This window comes from Porites lutea, chromosome 12, assembly GCF_958299795.1.
Source record: "Porites lutea chromosome 12, jaPorLute2.1, whole genome shotgun sequence".
In the NCBI taxonomy this organism is placed as follows: domain Eukaryota; kingdom Metazoa; phylum Cnidaria; class Anthozoa; order Scleractinia; family Poritidae; genus Porites; species Porites lutea.
In genome coordinates, this window is record NC_133212.1 from 9,311,561 (window position 1) to 9,332,567 (window position 21,007).

The 21,007-nt window shown below is 38.5% G+C and overlaps 1 protein-coding gene across 2 annotated transcripts; it reads left to right on the plus strand.

The window, feature by feature from the left end:
- The first annotated feature begins 207 nt into the window (after positions 1–207).
- LOC140921255 (uncharacterized) lies at positions 208–19,055 on the plus strand. 2 transcript variants are annotated; one of them, XM_073371240.1, is made up of 4 exons: positions 208–820; positions 1,761–2,300; positions 10,889–14,191; positions 18,349–19,055. In XM_073371240.1, exons 1-4 carry the CDS (start codon positions 208–210, stop codon positions 18,504–18,506), a joined length of 4,614 nt encoding a protein of 1,537 aa, XP_073227341.1. In that variant the 3' UTR covers positions 18,507–19,055. The 2 variants fall into 2 exon arrangements, with proteins under 2 accessions (XP_073227341.1, XP_073227340.1); XM_073371239.1 differs by having other exon boundaries at positions 10,886–14,191; positions 18,349–19,054.
- The last annotated feature ends 1,952 nt before the right edge of the window (positions 19,056–21,007 follow it).

The following is a 21,007-nucleotide window of genomic DNA, read 5'->3' on the forward strand; positions in this document are numbered from 1 at the left end:
AGTTTTCACCAGCGAAGCAGTGAACAAGGAATCGGCCCACCTGCACACCCAAGTTAAAAAAAAAATTGTATGGGTTGTCCAACACCCTAAGCCAAGCTTTCCCAGGAAAAAGTATATGTAGCATAGTAAAGGGAATTTGCGTGTTGATATGAGGGCTTTAAATGTATTATCTTTTCTCTTTTACCTTACCAATGGCTGTTTACACAGATGATGGTCTCTGATGAAGAAAAACGATGGATCGTTGTCGGAATTGCCATGAATAAAGTTGCTGTTCCTGTTTTGCGGGATGCTGTCAAACAAGGAATAGACACCAACTATGCAGATCTGGACAAACACTGTCAACATCTATCCCCACCTTGTACTCTAAAGACATTAAATCATGGTCTGGTCCGAGCAGATGCTATCTTTGCACGACTGAAATTTCAAAATATTAACAATAATGGAAGTTTATATGGAAAGCACTACGGTAGCTACAACTTTAACATTAGTGACTCCACAGATTTGGCAAAGTTATATCTGCCAGATTATCTGGTTCAGTTTTCAGCATTTGATGAATCACTGGATTTGACTGCCATCCTGCGGCTATTAGGGTTTAAGAACTACACGCCTGCCATTGTGTTCTCCCCACACATCCAGGCCTCAGCTGATGATGTCAGGGAAAATGTCAGAAACAAATGGGGCCATGTTGATGTAACTGAGTGGACAGATGCCCTGTTCAATGATTGCTTTGACAAGCTAAAGGCATTGGTGAAGAGTTTAGGACTAACAGCCTGTGTAGAGAAAACAACGTTGGATCAGCTTGATGACTGGCAAACAAAAGGTTATTACACCTACACCAAATAAAATAAAAATTATTATTTTCATTGAGGGAAGACACTAAAGAAAATTTTGCTCCTGAAAATATCTAAATGTAGTAACTGTTCATCGCTAGTATAATGTAAAGTTCAGGATGGCAATTCCTCATGTGTAATTGTGGTTGCACATTTTAAAAATCCTTTACCAATAAATATTAAATTTAACATTATAATTATTAAAATTACAAAATTACAAAAATTACAAAATTATTAATTTAACATTTCAGGAGGAGCTACCCATATTGTGTGCACAGTAATATCTATTTACTAGGGAAAACAATTTCAAAATAGATGTTACCTGTACTGGAACCTCCATTCAGGGGACACCGTCGGGATCAAGGAAAGTGTCCCCTGAATGGAGGTTGGGCTTGGGTTTGTTATTGTTTAACCTACAAATAATATACTTTTCTTTTATTCTGCCTCGGAATTTGCTGTGGTCAATATTTGTAGCAGCAGGATAATGCATAAAAAATCATGTTTAACTTATCTCTGCAAAATTCTGTGTCTCCATCCCACAAGTGCAGTACATCCCCACCTGATTGATTTAAGTGAGGCAGTCCTTGTTGAAAAGTTGCCATCTTTGTGATTAGTGTACCCTTAAACTTGTCAACGATTTTTGTGGTCAGTCACTTTTTGAGTGCTAAGTTGTCCACTGAAAGGAGGTTAAACCCAGGTTTCGGGACCCAGAAAGAGTGCCCCTTTCGCCTGAATAGTGGTGTCCTTTCTATAGGGGTAACAGGTACAAAGATTATGTGAACATTTTTCAGGAACAAAATTATGTTTTGTCCGCTGAATGGAGGTGTCCCTTGAATAGAGTTTTGTCTCAAAGAGAGGTTCCACTGTATTTTGTTGTTGCACACATGCACAGTAAAAGCTTCATTTATTTTTCGTTTTTCTTTTTTACAGGTTGTCAGTTAATCTTGGGACATGCTGTGGACAGGGATCTTCTCCTTTTGGTACAAGGCGAAGTGAGAGGTCTGATCAAGGACTACAACACCTTTGAAAAAAACCTTGCCACCCTTAGAGATCAAGATAAGCGTAAAGGAACGGCTTTAGATGAACATCACAAATGCCTTGAAGCGCTGGAAGAGAAGCTACAGGAGTCATCAGAGAACAGACGTGAAGAGATTAAAAAGGTTTTAGAGAGACTTTCGTCTTTCGAAGGACAGTTATCGATACGACTTCAAGTGGTAGAAGAAAAAGTGGATCAACTAGAGCAAACTCTAACGAAGACAGATGACAGAGTAAGTCAACTTGAACAAAGTCAAACCGACGCAATTAGTAAAGTAGAACTGCTGAAGCACAGTCATACCAAGACAGCTGATGAAGTAGAACTGCTGAAGCAAAGCCACACTGAGGCGGCTGCAAAAGTGGATCAACTGGATCAAAGATGTACTAAAGTGGAGCAAATCGGACTACAAATAAAAACACAGAATGACAAACCAGGTAAGCAAAGGTTGTGATCCCATGAGTAATATTTTTTAATCGCCCATTATTTATAGTGAATACCAGGCAAAAATATGCTTCATTGTTTGACACTTCTAAATTTAACGTGGCTATTACGGGACAGTAACTGATTCCTCGACACCTCTTCTGAAAAAAGCCATGGTGAACCCAACCGCCATAGCACTACTGCACTACTTCTTACTTTTCTTTGAATTTTGGCTCTTTTTTCATAAAGAACCTTTTCAAATTTACCTCTCTGGACCATAAGAATGTGCCGGATGTGTCGCGGCATTCTGGGCGCTCGAGAAAAAAATCAAGTCAATAAGCTAAGCACTGTGTGGATCCTCTAATTGTTACCATTTATCGCGTTATCAATTAAAATGAAGTAGATAAAGAAAGCTCTTTTGAGAAAAACGTTTTCTTCATCAGGCGACATACTATGATATTACGCTACTTGCTTGTTCCCTTTTTGGTTTTTGAAACTTGCTTGTCTGCAGCTCTAAATGTGTTTCTGGTGTAAACCACTTAAAATTGCAATGCCGCCAAATATGGAATACTGTATATTTATTTTTGTACTGTATACCTTTCTTTCTTCACGACGTTTTATGGCTTCTTCGATGCTTGATTGTTTCTGGCCTATGAATTTCAAGTCGACAAGAAGTGAAAATCATGCAGTGACTTTTGCAACTGCGGATAACAAGCTCGAAAGCGTTTGCAGTCGCTTTAAATATTGATGAGTGGTCGTTTACGAGAGAATTTTAAAACAGTATTTCACTGAGAAACAAAACGGTTTTTTAGAAAGTGGTTGGTTAATAGAAGTGGTGGCTTAAAAGAGTGGTCGTTACACTGTAAAATTTGACTAGTTAAAATAACCAATGAAAATTGTTGCAAAATGCATCTGAGAGAATCCTTTTGTTTTAGTCAGATTGACCAATTTAGATTGGTTTGAAATAACTGGATTCTTTTGATTTAAAATAACTAGTTTAAAAGCAGTTAAAATGAATATCAACAGGGTTATTTTGACCTTTTTGTTTGGTTGTTTTTAGTTCAATATTTATGTTGTTTTAACCATTAGTAAATGATAGTTTTAACCAGTTTCTTTTAAGTAAGAATGACCAATATTTTTGATTAAATTAACTCACTTTATTTAGTTATGAGACCATTTCAAATTAGTCAATTCAACTATTTAAAAAACTACGCGTGGTGCATCTGAGAGAACCCATTTTTTTAGTTACTTTTCGTTAATATAACTAAAAAAGAATAGGTTACAAAAAATTGTTATTTTAACCTTGAAAAGTCAGTAGATTTAAATACTGTAAAAGAGTTAAAATAACACATTTAAATGGACCATATTAACAAAAAAATTTGGTTCCATCTTTATTGAACGTACATTTATGCAGTCGGTTGTAAACATTCTATTCAGTAAAATGGCGTCCTAGAATGGAAAATAAAGGACTGCGTCGTAGTTCCAGGTATGTAATATTGACTCTTCATCGGCGTGAATACCGGCTGATACAAATGATTTGAGGCTAGCTGTTTTTCGGTTTTGTTGCGGTTCTGCAGTCATTTCTTTGAAATATAAAAACCTTTGAAATTTTTTAAGGGTCAATATTTCCATTGCACATATCCGTTCGGAATCTTCTGCATCTGAATCATTCTGCAACTAAGAAAAAATATCTGTTTTACTGCCAAGTTACAAATCCTGAACATTTCCTTTAAACTCAAACTACAAGCTTTTCATTTTTTTTTTTCCATGATAAGGTTTTGGTTTTAACCATATTTCAGTCTAACATTTCTATATCGAATGATAATACTACTAAAAAAACATTGCTCTTTCAGATATACTGTATATGTATTATTGTATATACCTCTCGTTTTTTCCTTTGTTTCTGTCGCAAAAGAATGGAAAAAAAACTAATAACATTCTATCCCCCTAAAAGCGGTTCCTATAACTAAGTCAGTTGTAATTATTAAGTAAATTGGCCAAGTAGTAATTAACGTGCTTTATTGGGGTATGAAAAGCCTGTTGTGTAAAATGCCTTGGAAGTGCAAAAAAATGCCAAATAACCTCTCTATCTGGCAAGTAATTCATGGTAGTCTCCATATAAACCCCCTAATATATTAGTGCAATAGGTTATAATACCAGCATAGCAAGTATACCCTTGTATACCCCTATATATCCTGTGTAGCCATGAATACCCTAGTGATACTGTATACCATGTATGCCCCTATATATCCTGTTTACCCATGTTTACACTAGTAATACTGTATACGCTGTAAACCCCTATTTATCCTGTGTACCCATGTTTACCCTAGTAACACTGTATTCCTTGTATACCCTGGCATATCATGTTTACCCTAGTAATACTGTATACCCCTATATATGCTGTGTACCCATGTTTACCCTAGTAATACTGCATACCCTGTATACCCTATAGTCATACTGTGTACCTTGTATACCCCTATATATCCTGTGTACCCATGTTTACCCTAGTCATACTGTATACCTTGTATACCACTATATATCTTGTGTACCTATGCTTACCCTAGTAACACTGTATACCTTGTATACCCCTATATATCCTGTGTACCCATGTTTACCCTAGTAATACTTTATACCTTGTATTCCCCTATATATCCTGTGTACCAGTAATCGGCTCCTGTGTGTACCCATGTTTACGCTAGTCATACTGTATAACCTGTATACCCCTATATATCCTGTGTACCCATATTTACCCTAAAACAAGGTATACAGTATTACTATGGTAGAAATGGGTACAGAAGATATATAGGGGTATACAGGGTATACAGTGTTACTAGGGTAAACATGGGTAAAGAGGGTATATAGGGGTATACAAGGTATACAGTATTACTAGGGTAAACATGGGTACACAGGATATACCAGGGTGTACAAGGTATACAGTATTACTTGGGTAAACATGGGTACACAGGATAAATAGGGGTATACAGTATCACTAGGGTAAACATGGGTACACTGGATATTTAAGCAATAGACCACACTTTCTATGGGTTTACCGGCGTGATAACCCACTTGGGATGTTGGGAGAACACGAGAAAAGCTTGTAAATCACGAGCCGAAGGCGAGTGATTTACAAGCTTTTCGAGTGTTCTCCCAACATCCCAAGTGGGTTATCACGCCGGTAAACCCATAGAAAGTGTGGTCTATTGCTTTTATAAAATAACTTTTAGTAGATGGACTATTTTAGGTAAAAAATATGGTTCTAGTACCGTGATCAAGTCACGTCTTCTCTCTAAAGTCATCATAAGCCAATCATGACTCACGATTTAATAGCGTTGAACTTTCTCAAAACTCAGTTCAGTCAAACAACAAACAGCAGCACTTCAAAACACGAGTTTTTGCACTCATTACATGATAACTTATGAAAGCTGTTTTACAGGAAAAGTCAACACATATTCATGCGAACGTACAATGAAAGAATACGTTCATGGTTTGTTTACTACAGAAGTAGAAATTAATTGAACATCAGACTGTACGCAGCTGTACTTTGTTGAGTCTATCCGTAAGAATTTCGTTGTTACAGACGGAACTGGCAGCTATTGTAATAGAGGACTTCATTCACTTTTAACAAGCCACAGTGGTTTAAGATCTGTTTTCTGGACTTTATTATGATCAAGAAATGCTGCGGTAACGACGTGGCTGCATTTGCCAAGTTGTCGCATGTAACTTATATGCACGTACAGCGACCGATGGAAATATGTCAGTGGTGGAGAAAGGTTTCTTTGCCGTAGCCACATATTGGGGTTAATATTTGTCGATTCGTGAAGTGAGGTGGTTTGAGGTAGGTTATGGCATCGATGTCACCGAATAATTTGTGCAAATGTTGGAAAAAACCAGCCCGAAACTCTGTCATCTTTCATCATCGTTGGCAGCTTGTTTACAACTTACAGCGGCCGATTTTGTACCATATCTTGATCAGAGATCTCTTTTTGGAACAATTTCTTTCATTAAGAAATTTAAGTTTGAGCTAAAATAAATCAAGAATGCTAAAACTATCCGTTTTGTTGCTTGTTGGCACATGGTTAAGTTTTCCTAGAGACTTTCTACACCAGAAATTCACACAGTTGTTGTCTTTCTCTGCGATTTGGCATCGTCGTGAAATGTAAACTGTTTTCCAGCTTTGTACTTTATAACTTCTAAAGCTATGGCAGTAGCGAATTGTGACGCTCAGTAATAAAATGTGGAAACCAACGCTTTTAATATTAAGAAGGGCTGGGTAAGTAACTTGTTCTGTTTTTTAGCCTTTCTAAAATCGTTGTTTGCAGATCAATAGCAGGTTTTGTTTATGGCTCGTTGTCCGGATGCCTTTTTCTATGGGTTTACCGGTATAATAAACCATAGGTTTTTGACCAATCAGATCACGCGTACTATCTCAGTTATTTTATAAATAGGGGTATACAGGGTATACAGTAGTATTACTAGGGTAAACATAAGATATATAGTGGTATGCAAGGTATAAGAGATAACATATCAAGGAGTCTATATGGAGACTGCCATGAATTACTTGCCCTATAGCCCCCTTGGATTTTGAACCATTACTGCGATAACAAGGTTTGACGCACGGCTTCCAGAAGATGCATCATGATCACACAGGCGGCGTCAGTATGGCCATTGTCATTGCCACAGTGACAGTGTAAACCACTGGAACCACCACTAATTGTGATAGCCATTAAAGTCTATGATTTATTTATAATAATTTCTTAGCCCTACTGAAAAAATATATATTTTCGTTCCTAAAGCCTGCCCCGTGAAGATGCACGTTTTCCGCTTTGCCTATATTATTTACCCTGATTTATTAGTAGCAAACCTTACACGCTGAACTGAGAAAATCAAATGTAGAGAATTTTGACAAGAAGTAAAGCCGGTCAAAAGTAAGATTACTCATCAAAGACTGTGCAGAAGCAAGAAAATACTCTGCAAATACAGCCGTCTCTCCTCGCCTGCTTTGGAAGTTTGCGCGCGAAAAGTCTCTTGCGGTGAGGAGCGAGGAAAGACGGCTGTATTCGCAGGCTACAAGGTAAATCAATGTCATGAAACGGAAAATCAAGTTAGGCATATATAAGTGGCGGTAATATTTAAATGAATCCATGCATAATTAGATTTCGTTGAGAGAGTCAAGAGAACTCGTAGCCTGTGTAAAGATGTACGCTCTCCGATTTTTTTTTTTTTTGAGGGGAGAAGGTGTCTGTATACAAGCTAGAGAACTTGATGCTGTAAAGGGGGGTCTAATTGCACTCCTTCATGCAGTCTCCTGCAGTAAGTGTTCTTAGAAACGGATACGAAAATTTTTCCTTCAGACTTCCGGTAATTAAATCGGTAACCTTTCAAGTACATTTTCGCTTAATTAATAGGAAGGTAAATTCGAAAAAGATAATATGCTTATTATCTCTGAACTCACTGTAAAAACATTTTGAACGTGAAAGAAAACCTTTAAAAAATTGCTAGTGCAGATACCTTTAATTAACATGCTTTTAGGAATATCTACTTCGCAATCCTTAAAATTACTGCCAGCAGAATAAAGAAGTCTATAATTCGACAGTTTTTTCGATTTATGCAATTCTTTCGTTGTCTCCTTTTTTTTCTCGTTGTCATTTCACTCTTGGAGTACTGAACTCATTGACTGCACGTCGGTCCACGTAGAGTTTCAGCTCAAATGTTTAGGCAAGACATTGTTTGAAATAGTAATTAATTTAAAATTTGGTATCACTGATGGGAAGTATTTACAAATATGTGAGCCGGGTCAAGAGAGAAAGCAAGAACCCGCAAGCTGCAGATTATAGCCCAAGCAAGGCTCTCCCAAGTGACAACCTCAGCAAGGAAATTGCCAGTAGGCAAGCAATTAAATCTTGCCTTGACAAAACAACGGCTTTTAACTGAGCATAGGAGTTAAGCTTTTCTTCAACCCTTAGCACACTTCACCATTCTATTTAACCGTGACGAAGGAAAATAAACTGACACTAGAAAATTTGGTCCATTTATCAACAATTCAGTCCTCCAAGTAGTTTAAAATAAAAATATGTGTACATACATCATCTGACTTCTCCTTTAAACATGATTCTCTGGTCAATACTAATTGTTTTTTCAAATCTTCTAAGGCATAACACGTGGCAATAAAAATGCAGTCTTCGCTGTTGACGTTTTGGCGCTAAAACTAACGAACCACCAACGGTAATCGGTAATTCACAAAAAATTCAGTTGGACGTATTCCTCTACTTTCATGATCCTTATTCCCCTTTACATCGGTCTCCTCTCGGGCTAATTGTTCTGGGAGGGTAACCAAAACTTTTAAGCGCGATGGAGACGTTTAACTTCAATTCGAAATCTCAAAGATAATAAACACCAACAATGGGTTATACCGCTCTTTCACAGATTTTCGACCAAAAGAGAGACTGTTCGCAGCACTGGCTCTGTTTTGCGATTTCAGATGGTAAGAAAACTGTTTCAGGTGTTACAGTACGGTGAAATAATTCTTCAAAAGCTTGAAGAAGAAACCCAGGGCCAGACTATAGTTTTTACCTCAATCTCACAAATTATGAAATTTGTACTCACCTCGAAATGCGTCGGTGTAATCTCTGAATAGTTTCATTAACTCTATCCTTAGCAGTCACTTAGAGCCTCTATCATCCCCTGCTATAACATTCGGCCTTGATACATCATTGTTAACTTGAGATCCATGGAGATGTTGACTTAAAATCTTCAAATTCACGGAGCTTCATTTCAGCACAACCTTCGTGTAGGACAGTCGGAATACATAGAGGCAAACAAATTTAAAGGTTATTCAGGAGTCAATGTTCAAACAAAACATCATCGATCCTGATTGGACGAAAATTCACGCCCTGTCACTTTAGCTTCCGGCGACTAGGATTTTAGAATAATGTAGCTACGGTATGTGATCTGTTGATCTACTGCGTTTCCTTTGACTCACGAAATTCAAGTTGTTGTAAATTTCCTTTACTTGAACTGTGAGCCGAAAACGATAATACGAAAGGAGAGACGAAATATTAAAAGGCGAAAAAAAAAAAAAAAAAAGAACGACAACAAGAGATGGTGTTACATTTTTCAGAAAAGATAGGAACCACATTAACATTCCTCAGATTCCTGTCAACTAATTGAAGTCATGCTTTGTTGTACCGTCGGTTGCATCAAAGGAGGATAGTTGTTGTTAGTAGTCACAATATTTACTGTTGCTCATGTAAGCAATTCCGCAGTTTGTATAAGTCAACATTTAAGTAATAGTAATAGTGTAAAGGATTGTAAAGCATAGTCTTGTTCTATTTTAATAGACTGATTTTGACTGATTTTTAAAAATGTCATTATACCACCCACAATACTAGTTGAATTAACTTATTTCAATAGTTACATCAACTACTAATATCTGTCATAGAAATTTCGGTTTGCAGCGTGTAATCTATCAATGAAATAGTTGAAATAACAAAGTTTGTTTATCTTACGTCATCACTGAACGAGCTACTACTGTAACAGTTTTATAAAGCGCTAGATGATCGCATTTTCCCCCTGATTTTTACATTATTTTTCTCTTGTTGCAGAATCTTGTTGTCGGTTGAACTAAGTTAGGCAACTTATCCAACTTTCCACTTCAATTGACAAACATGAGACCAAAAACAGGAAACAGAGAAAAAAAAAAAGAAGAAACGAGCGGACGGACCATTAGAAAACATATGGGGGGGGGGGGGGGGGGCTGGCGAAATACAAAAAAAAAAGTTCGCGCAGGGTAAAATTAAATGAAAAAAATTCTTGCACGCCAATTAACCCTAAAAAATATTCATGCTATGGCCTAAAAAAAATTCATACAAGAAATTTGATAACGAAAAAAATTCCTGCGGCTCGAAAATTCCCCTTCCCCCCCCATAACTTTTCTTGTCCCCTAAAGCACATATGCACGACGAATGATTTTGGTCGTATTAATCCAGGTTATTTTAACAATTTTCTTTTGTTGACAATTTCGACTCTTAAGAATGGTTACAATGACTATTGTTATTAGTTACAACCATTTAAAACAGTCATTTTAACTAGTCGAATTTTACGGTGTAAGAGAGATTTACCTGTATTTTAAAGCAATTTTAACTGATGTTATCTTACAACATGATCACAAAATGCCTCGCATGGCTTCGGCTGCTGTCTCTGCTTTCTTTTCATCTACTTCTTTTGATCTACCTTCGTTCTTGACGTCTTCCTAGCTCTTACTCTCAACTGTAGTAGGCTGCCTGAAACGCGTGCCCCTTTTTATTTCGATGACTACGTGGTGTATAAATCGTTGAGATACTTAAAAGACCTTGAGGGACAAGGATGCTGACCTCCTAGACTTAATGGTGTGTAGTCGTTTTTTTTTTTTTTTTTTTTCATATTTAGTAGGTTTTTCATCATACCGAGTAAGTCGGGGTCAAAACCTTAGTGACGTTCTTCGTCAGACCTCAGTTGCTTTTGAATCAGTTTTTCATGTTATTTGGTAGTTCAACTGCATAGACCACTGTTGTCAGTCTTAGATACTAAGTTCTATCACTGATGGAATTTCTTTCTCTATCAGAAGCATCATCTATGAAAACTTTCGACCTGAAATATTGTCGAAGCAAGCTGGAGGATCACTACCAAAAAACAGCAACTGTGCCTACCTCAGTTTGGTGTAAGAAATCCGTTGTCGATATTCACCAGATCTACACTCGTCTTTCCTGGGTGAAAGAGAAACAAACCCCTGCTGGAACAACACAGTCTGAGCTGAAGCATTACAGTGACCTGCTCACTGCAGACAAGAACGGCGCCATTCCAAAGAGAATACTCGTGCAAGGGCAGACGGGAATTGGAAAAAGTACGTTTGTGAAAAAGCTGCTTGTAGACTGGGTTGAAGTAAATAAGGAAACTGGTGATGAGCAAACTTCTGTCCTGAAGAATTTTGAGCTTGTGGTTGCTGTTAACCTCAAGGAGGTGTCCAAATGTCAAAGCCTTGAAGACGTCATAAGAATGTCCAATGTGTTTGCAAAGGAGGACAAATATATGACAGATGGCCTGATTGATTACATCACTAATAACCAGGAGAAAGTACTTCTGATCTTTGACGGCTACGACGAATACCGCAGTGGATGCAGCTCAGAAATATACGAGATTTTTCGTGGAAGCAGCCTGAGAAGCTGCTGTGTATTGATAACAACTCGTATTTCAAAAGCTGACGAGCTACGAGGATTGGAAGATCTACACGCTGAAATAACGGGATTCAGTGAAGTGGATAGAAGAGACTTTATGGGTAGGTTTCTTGTTGACGATGAAGCGTCCGCCTTATATCGTCATTTGCTTGATAGGAACCTGCAAGAATTGACGAAAGTCCCTCTACTTCTCCTTTTTTTCTGTACCCTGTGGAAAACGGGACAGTCAAAGGTCTTTCCAAAATCTAAAACTGAATTGTATACGTACATCACCCAGTTCATTATAAATCACAGCCATATCAAGCGATCTCCACCTCACTACGTTAACTTACAATCTTCCAAAGAGATCCTCTCAGAAATAGGAAAAGTTGCTTTACAAGGTCTTCTGAACGATGATCATTTGTTTGAATACAGTCAGTTGTCCGATGCTGTCCTTTGTGACGAGAGCGTCTTCATGGGTTTGCTTCAAATCACCGAATACACAGAAACCTTGCAACCAGTTGGAATGGTCTCCTTCATTCACAAGAGCATACAGGAGTTCCTAGCCGCTTGGTACATCATCTACAAATGTATACCTGAGGGCGGAAGTGTTGGTGAAATCGGAGTGAAGTTAGAGGATTGCTTGGCTTTAAAGAATGTATTTCAGTTTATGTGCGGCCTGAGTGAAGATGGAGCATCAGTGGTTTTCACGCATTTAAAGTCTGTCAGAATCTCAGATCCTTCGCTGGATTTATCCAAGGCAATCCCGGACGTAGAAAAAGAAACCGACGTGCCACTGAGTGACGTCACTGACCGTCAGCGGAATTTCAACGATCTGGTTTTGAATTCATTTGAAGAGGTTAAATCAAAAGCTGAACTTTCAGAAACTTGTTTGGATTGTCTCGGGAGCATCTTTCTTCTTCCTTCAAATTACATGAAATCATTTCCTGAAGACCTTCTTTTAAAGCTAAGGGATGCAAACACTTTGTCTTTTATTTTTGAATATAGAGATTTATATCCAGAACTATATGGAAGGAGCCCGGAAGCAAGTATTCAACTTCATAGGATGATTGATCTCACTAAGCTGCAGGTTACTGAAAGTTTTGAAAGAGAAAAATTAAGAAAATTTCTAATAGATTTTCTAAATATTAATCGTTATTGTTTTTGTAGGTTTTTCGCAGTCATTTGTATCCGTAATGGCCAGGTCTACTTTTACATCAAACACTTGCAAATAACCTGTGATCTCCACGCTAGGCTAATCACTGACAATGTTGTTCATTCTCACGCAGCTCATTCAAGTTTAAGACAGCCATGTCTGAAATACCTGAAAACTCTAAATTGTTTCAAAAGTGATGATTCAATGGAATTCCCTTTTATTGAAGAATGTAAAAACCCCCTTTTTCCACTCTACGATGACCCTTTTAAACGCATTAAGCGTTCATTCAGTGATAAAGCTTTGTGTCCTTTCTTGGAGCAAGTACCAAATCCTTCCAGGTGCACTTTGTCTATCAAGCGTTGTGACTTAACATCAAAAGGAGCAGTAAAGCTTGCATCTTTGCTACCAACGTTTGAAAACGTCACTAATCTTGATCTTAACCTTACCGTTTGCTCTGCAAAGTCAGTAACGATATTGGTTACCGCCATAAAGCACAAGACTCTCGTGGATCTTATACTGGGTGAAATCCACCTGACATCAGCAGTAGTCGACGCGCTTGGTCAGTCACTGCCTGAATTATCAACATTACGAACACTGAGAATAAGTGGCATGAATGTATGTTTTAATGAAGCAGCAACAAGATTGTGTGCTGCTATCAAGCACAAGTCTCTTGAGGTACTAGAACTGAGTGAAATCAACATGCAATCAGCAGCAGCCGAGGTACTTGGTCAGTCGCTACCTAAATTATCAGCCTTAAAAACACTGAAGATAAGTGGCTTGGCTAAATTTTCTGTTGAAGAAGTAACATTAATTCTGATGTCAGCAGTAGCCAAGGCGCTCGGTCAGTCACCTGAATTGTCAGCATTAGAAGAACTGAAGATAAGTAGCTTGGATGGAAGCAGGTTGAAAGTACGGTTTGTAGAATGCATTTTGCAGCCTGAGCCGTTTCAAACGCTGGAGATAGGTGGCTTGAGTGAATGTTTTGCTAAAGCAGTAACAAGATTGTTTACAGCGTTCAAGGACAAGACTCTCAAGAAACTGAAACTGAGTAAAATCATGCTAACGTCAGCAGTAGCGGAGGCGCTTGGACAGTCGCTGCCTGAATTTTCAGCCGTAGATTCACTGGTGATAAGTGGCTCGGATGGATGCAGTTTGCAAGATAAAGAAATGGAGGCTCTGTTTGGCAGATTTAACAGACCCTCTCCTTTGGTTTCTCTAGTAATTGATCATTTCAGCCTAAGAGGAAGTCTTTCTGTACTCGCCAAAAACCTGCACTTCTTCCCCCGCTTGAAACATTTAGACCTTTCTATAACCGTGGATGAAGCTGACCTTTTTGGTCTTCTCGAAAAGATGAAATTGCTTCCTGAACTAGAAAATCTGACCCTGAAGGGTATTGCACTGAGCCACTCAATGAGATCAATGGTCCCACAATTGCTGAAGCTGAAAAAACTTGAAATGCTTTGTTTAAAATCGGAGGATTTTTCAACAGAAGACCTGTTTTATGTCCAAGATGTCTTCAAAGGAAAACTCCGTCAGCTGACAATTGATGTAACAAATTATGGTAAGGCGAGTCAAAACCTGTGGATATCACGTTAACCCTTTAAGCCGCAATATCCATAGACAACTTCTCTAGTATGATCTCCATACCTTTTGTCAAATAATTAGTTCAGGGAATTTGTTAACAGATCAAAGGATTTTCCCTTCGGTGATCATTTTATTAAATCTCATACCTGATCACTTGATTATGTATTTATATTGTCAGGAGAAAATTGATGTTAGTCATTATCACTTATCGTGACTTAAAGGGTTAACTCTTTTGAAGCTGTATACATGGAAAGTGCGGGTGTACGGTATTTACGCACGAGTTGTTGGCGTATCAGAAGTGGAACAAGTGAGCGCCGCGAGCGAGTGAGACTTTCTGATACAAAACAACGAGTGCGTAAATACTGTACAGAATCTTTCCGTGTGATATTGTGTTTATATTTTATTTTACGTTTTTGCTAAAAGCCCATTATTACCCTGCATACCTCATAGGAGCAGATTGTTCCGACTGAAAAGTCCCGACGTTATGGAATTCTCTTCATGAAAACGTTTTATAATGTGGTCAATTGTTGTGCTAAGGAAGCGCGTGCTTCAGTCGTCCTGAATATTGAATGAGTACAATTTGTCTTGCAAAATTGTGCAAAACTGCATTCTGTCCGAGGTCTGTATGATAACAAAACAGCGCCTCATAGTACTGTTCACCTCAGATGTGATGTATAAAAAGTATAAAAGGCTGGTTTAGACGCCACCAGATTGACAAGATTTTGTAAAGTAAACTTGTCGAACAGAAAAAATTCGACCTAGTTTTTTGTTTAGGCCTCCCTTTTAGACAAAGGAATGCAACCTATAAATTACAACGTGTAAATTGGCTGCCACCGACGACTATCGTGTCTTATAACCGGCCTATATAGCATAAAATAGGGACTTTAAGATAGGTCACTACGGTCGCCTGGGACGGTTAGATAGATGTCAGGTCACGCAAAGCACGCGTGACATTTTACCGTCGTCCGTCTGGGACGGTATGTTTTCGCCGGGTTTCTCGTTGAAAAGACAACCAGGGTGAAACCGATAAGAGTTCGTGCATACTTATTGTCACTTGTCTTCTAAAATTGAGTACCCAATGGGTTAAATAGGCGTTGGGTGGTGTTTATATGGATTTACCTATCGGTGAAATGAAAAAAAAAAAGAAACGAAAATGTCTGGGCTCATTCATAAGACATAACTCGGCCGTATGGCGACTACTTGTTTTCTACCTAGTGTCGATCGCTCCGCCTTGGCAGAGGAAAATTGTCGAAAAGAAAGGTAACATGCAGTGATGATTCTAGCCGTCTTTTTAAGGTAAAATTGTATTTTTTATCAAGAAAAGATTCTTTAACTTAAAAGGTGTTGGCTTAGGAAAGGAAAGTTCGAATAACAACATCGATTGGCTTTGAAAACAAGCCGCCAGCTTTAATTAGTGTGTACCCTTATTCTTCCGATTGGTATTCTTCGTATAAAATAAGAAACTCTTCTTCAGTAATAGAGCCTTCTGCGAAAGAAATTAGAAGCGAGTTTCGCACATGACTTCACCGTCCTCTGTTTTGTTGTCCGAATCTTAAATTGAAAATACTAACGTCTTTTTACCGTCGTGGCCCCAGGTAACCTGAGATCAGGCTCTATTTTCGTTTCGCTTTGAAAATTACATTCCGGCGGGCAAGGCGAAACAAAAAGAGAGCCTGATACAAACCTTCTTCGAAACATCTTCCGCCCACTTTTTTGATTGATTGACATTTGCCGAATCAGCCAACCAAAATTACTTCCGTTACGTGTTTTTTTAGTGTGCAAATTTTTCATACGTGAGGAAAATGCAAACTCTCTGACTTGAAAAATAGCTTTTATCTTTTAATTTTTTCAACTAAAAATAAAACGGTCAGAACAATCACATTTAACTTCTTGCGAGATTAAAGGAGATCTCGGAGGTTATTTCTGTTGGCGTAGAAGGTAAAAAGTTTTCGAAAAGACGGCGACGCGATGTTCTAGTTTTAATATTTTGGCTAGGCACGCTCGAATTTAAAATACTGAAATATCTATTTGTCCGTTGCCTTAATATTTTCCTCGACAATTTTCCCCGATTTTCAGTACATAAATCTTTAAAAGTCTTGGAAAAATATATCGCGAACTTTTTCAAAGGATATATAAATTATCTCAAAACAAACAAAACGAGTTCTCAAGTGCATAACTGATTTGGTCCCGTGCGTACACTTGCAATTTGCGAATTTACTAGAGAAACAAACGGGTAAAAAAAAATATTTTTTGTAAATCCAGGTAAATATTATCTGCTACTTTGGAATAACGAAACGACACTTCTAAAACTGCATGATCAACTGACCTATAAGCAAAACGAAAATCAATACTACAAACACACTTTGTAGTTCTCCTTAGTTGTGTTGTTGTTTTACTGCAGGTCTAACAACTTGGCTTGCTAAATTTATTAATCGGAATTAACAAACAGCAAACAGCCAACGAGCGAGGACACCAGTTTTCCTGGTTTATTTGTTACAAAAAGCGAAGGCAAACAACAAGTCTGTCACCTTAACACTAATATAAAAATGCCTACAAAAACTCCTTGGAGAGCGATGCGATGTTTTTCGTCTAATACTTCACAGTTGGCGATTGAGGTTTCTTTCGCAATGAGCCTCCGCTTGCGTACCCCGTTCAGAAAAGACATCCCCGGCTAAACTTTCAAATGGAACCATTTTTAAGATGGACAGTATTTTGATTTGCACTCGTTTGTTGGTAAATCAAAAGGCACCTTGTTAGCGGTCAACAACTTGCAGAGGGATTCAACTCCGCGATACACTCACATTAGTTCCGTAACTAAAGCAAATCCTGAGAAGATATGAACAACCATATGAATTTTCTGAATTTCCATGGCACATATTAAGGCATATTTTCCTACCATAAGACCATAAAACAATAAAAAAAGACGGCAAAGTCGACCTTCCTCACGGCCGACGGCGGATCATTCACGAAAACAACCACGCGCGGAATAAGCGCTTTTAACTTCCGTTGATTTCAACAGCCAATCAGATCCTGAGGCATTTTTCGAACAGCCAATCAGCGTTACGGCCAAATCTGGCCGCAATGAGCACAAACGTGAGAGAGTTTGTATCAGGCCCAATTTTAGCGGTAGCTGTTAGAGAGAATGTACGAGAACCGCTAAAATTGGGCCTGATCTCAGGTTAAGCCCCAGGCCGCCCGTATACGCATCCAACCGTCCCAGCCTACTGTAGTGAACTATCTTAAATTCCCTAATTAAATTTCAGTGCTGTCCAATTAACCTCATAAAGTAGAGGTGGTGTAGGTGGGCGAATGGGTTATTTTGTTTGGAAACAATTGGTTTTCCAGGCGTAATATACTGTGATCAAGAGCCATCATGGCTCTTGACTGTCATCAAATCGAAAATGATTGCTATTTTTTGGGTGTACATATAAGGCTATTAACTCGATGTAAGATTTGTTTCACTCTTGGACTGTTTGCAGATTATTTTTCGCTAAAATCAGTTAGCCTCTCCCTCAAAAGTCACATGAATGTGCCGAAAAGACTTTAGAGCGATATATTTTGCATGTTCTTTCATTTCTTCCGTTCGGTTAGTTAGAAATTCAGCTATTTGGTCTTCGGTTAGCCGTGAACGTAAGGTAAAGGCGCACCCGAGCCAAAGGCCAAAATGGCCGAAGCTTATCCCGGTTTCATTAGCTTGAAGCACCTAGGAGTATTGCTACTCCCCCCTGGAAGGGATGCTAGGCCATCGCAGGGTTACCCCCAGCAGTATGTTGCCGGTACGCATTTATACACCTGGGTGAAGAGAAAGAAAGTGGAGTAAAGTTCCTTGTCTAAGCAAACAACGCGACGGGCGAGGCTTGACCCCGGACCTCCAGATCCGGAGTTCGAGGTGTTAACCACTTGGCCACACACACCTCCAAGCCGTGAACGCCGTTTTCTTAATTACAGTCATCCAACTAGTTTATCTTTTTAGTTACTTTGGGTGTCCCACTACTGTATGTATTGTTTATTTGTAATTATATTCTTGTAAATTCTTTTAGTTGTCTGTCTACAGTAGTAGAAATTAACTGTTGTTGTCGTTGTTGTTGATGATGATATATTGCACATGGAAGTTTTTGCTTTACTTATCGACAGAAGGAGATTGGCCAGAAGGTTATTCGCAATATCCATTTGGAGAAAACCTCCGTCAGATGTCAATCGGAATAATTGGTGGTGAAACGAGTCAACCTATCTACCACATGGATTTCGCGTCAGAGCCCCGAACGCTGAGGTACATCATGTTTTTCAGATAATCAGTCGCCACCTTGCTCAGAGGCAGTGGTTGCACTGAAGACCTTTGTTTTACTGTAATGCCGATTGGAACAAGCCAGCAGACAAAGATTTATACCTCCGCAGAGGCGTCTCTAGTAATCAAGAAAAAAGAAATTTGAAAAAAAGTAACAATTAACAACAACAAACGATAACAACAAACGGAACAGAGATCAATGGAGCTAGTTAATATAGACTGGCACCAAAAGTAGTATTCAAGAACTACATTATTACTACTAAGAGCTGACACTTGAATGACCCCTTGCCATTGGATATTAAAATAAGGGGATGTAATTTAACAATTAATGAATGAGGCTGAGTATGTTATGAAGAATTATTATTCATTCAAAATATTTCCCCAATTCTAATTGGCTAAAAGTACACGCATAATTCACCATAACCAGTTACTGATGACCAAATGTGGAAGAATTTTGTGTTTAACGAGGAAATGACGTCAAAAATGCAGCCCGCTACAGGTTAATAAACCGTTACCTAGAAGACCTGGGGACGAGGTTTGGTTGCTTTGGTTGTGAAAAAAAAGATGGCGGACATGTCACTCGTTTCAAGAGTAAGAACTACAGCTGGAACCAGGCGAAATAATAGCAAATGAAACATGGCAAAAACAGCAAGAAGACAACTCGGAGGGCGACATCTGCTGTTTGGAGAATATTTGCGGAGCTGAACAACTCTAACCGTGCACTATCGAAGATGAACTTAACATCGATGAAGGTAAGCATGTTTTAGTTATGTTTTTAAGCTAGAAATTATTTTGAATGAATAATAAAGCAATAAATGAATTCGGTTTTCGTAGGATATGAAGAATTAAGCAGATCTCGAAGGGTGCTATTCACGTTAAGGGTTGTTCAGCTCCGCAAATATTCTTCAAATAGCAGATGTCGCCCTTCGAGTTGTCTTCTTGCTGTTCCTGCCATGTTTTTAGTTATTATTTCGCCTAGTTCTTACTCTTGAAACGAGTGAAATGTTCACCGTTTTTGTTTTCACAACCAAAACAACCCAACCTCTTCCCCAGGTCTTCTCGGTTAACGGTGCATTAACCTACAAGAAAGCTACACTTTTGACGTCATCGGTTGATCAATCGCAAAATTCTTCCAAATCTGGTGATCAGTAGCTGGTTATGGTGAATTATGCGTTTGCTTTTAGCCAATCAGAATCGAGGAAATAATTTGAATGAATAATAATAACAATTACTCCACGAAAATGCGTGGGATAAGCCTGCATTGCACACCATTTGATATAGGTGGTTTAGAGTGTTTGCGACAAAAGTTAGCTTTGGATATGGGATCGGGTAGATAGCCAACGAGGCGGGAAGCGCAGAGTTGGTTATAATCATGTCTGTCCAACAACCGCGAGTGGAATAATTGTTTTATTAAAATCGCCCGCAAAACATGGACGAACCTCCCTTAAATCAATCCGGAAAAAAACTATGGACTTTCACTTTTCATGTCATACGCCGTCCACATTCCGCGAGGAACTGATGGACTTTACTCTCTTATACTATTTTTTTAATATTCGTATTGGACGGTCCTGGGATGAGTAGGCCCTTTGGCATAAATGCAAGGCCAATGTGGGGAACTTGTCACCAAGAAGACAAACAAACATGAGAAACTGCTGCTGAGTTGCCGAAATTTATGGGAAAAAATTACTGAGAGAAACAGCAAGCCAGGTATTGATGAAAGAGTACTTTGTGAGCGAGTTTATAATTCAATAAAAATGCGTAGATGGTCTCAAAATCCCCGAAACCATTTTAATAATATTAAAATTAATTACTTGTGGATTTTCTCACAGCAAGCAATAATGCGGCAAAGCTTGTCGAAACCCGAACAATGCATTTTACAGGACTAAAATCGTCGACTCGTTTTGAGAAAATAAACAAACTCGACCGCGATTTCGCCTAGTTAGCAAATTTTATCACTTGTTTTCCCTCTGAATTACCGCGTGAAATCGCTTTTATTCATCAACCTCTCAAGGGTGTGCGAAGATGTCGGGCATGGTGAATAAGGTCTATTAGTAAAATCCAACTAGTGGGCTGTTATCAATGCTGCGTTCTGATTGGTTGAGCTACTACTAGGCTATATGTTATAGCCCACTAGTAGTGAAAAGCGCCGGCTTTGAAAACCAAAACAATGGCAGCTGAATCGCGTTTTGCTAGAGAAGGTTATTTCAGTTGGTCTCAATATTTTTGACCAACTAGTTGGATTTTACTAAAACAATTATTCCTCTCGCCCTCAGGGCCTCTGAGTCAATAGCTATTGAATCAGAGCCCATTCGGGCTCAAGGAGTAATTGTTAATTAGTCTAACATCCATCAAGAAAGGATATAGGGTATTATCAATATCACCTTTTGCTGATATGAGTCAACGAGACATACACGTAATTTGACCTTAGTAAATCTGCTAGAGAGCATAAAATGTTCTTGTGGTTTACTTATGTGTTTTAAAAGTTACCAGTTTGCTGTTCTATTGGTT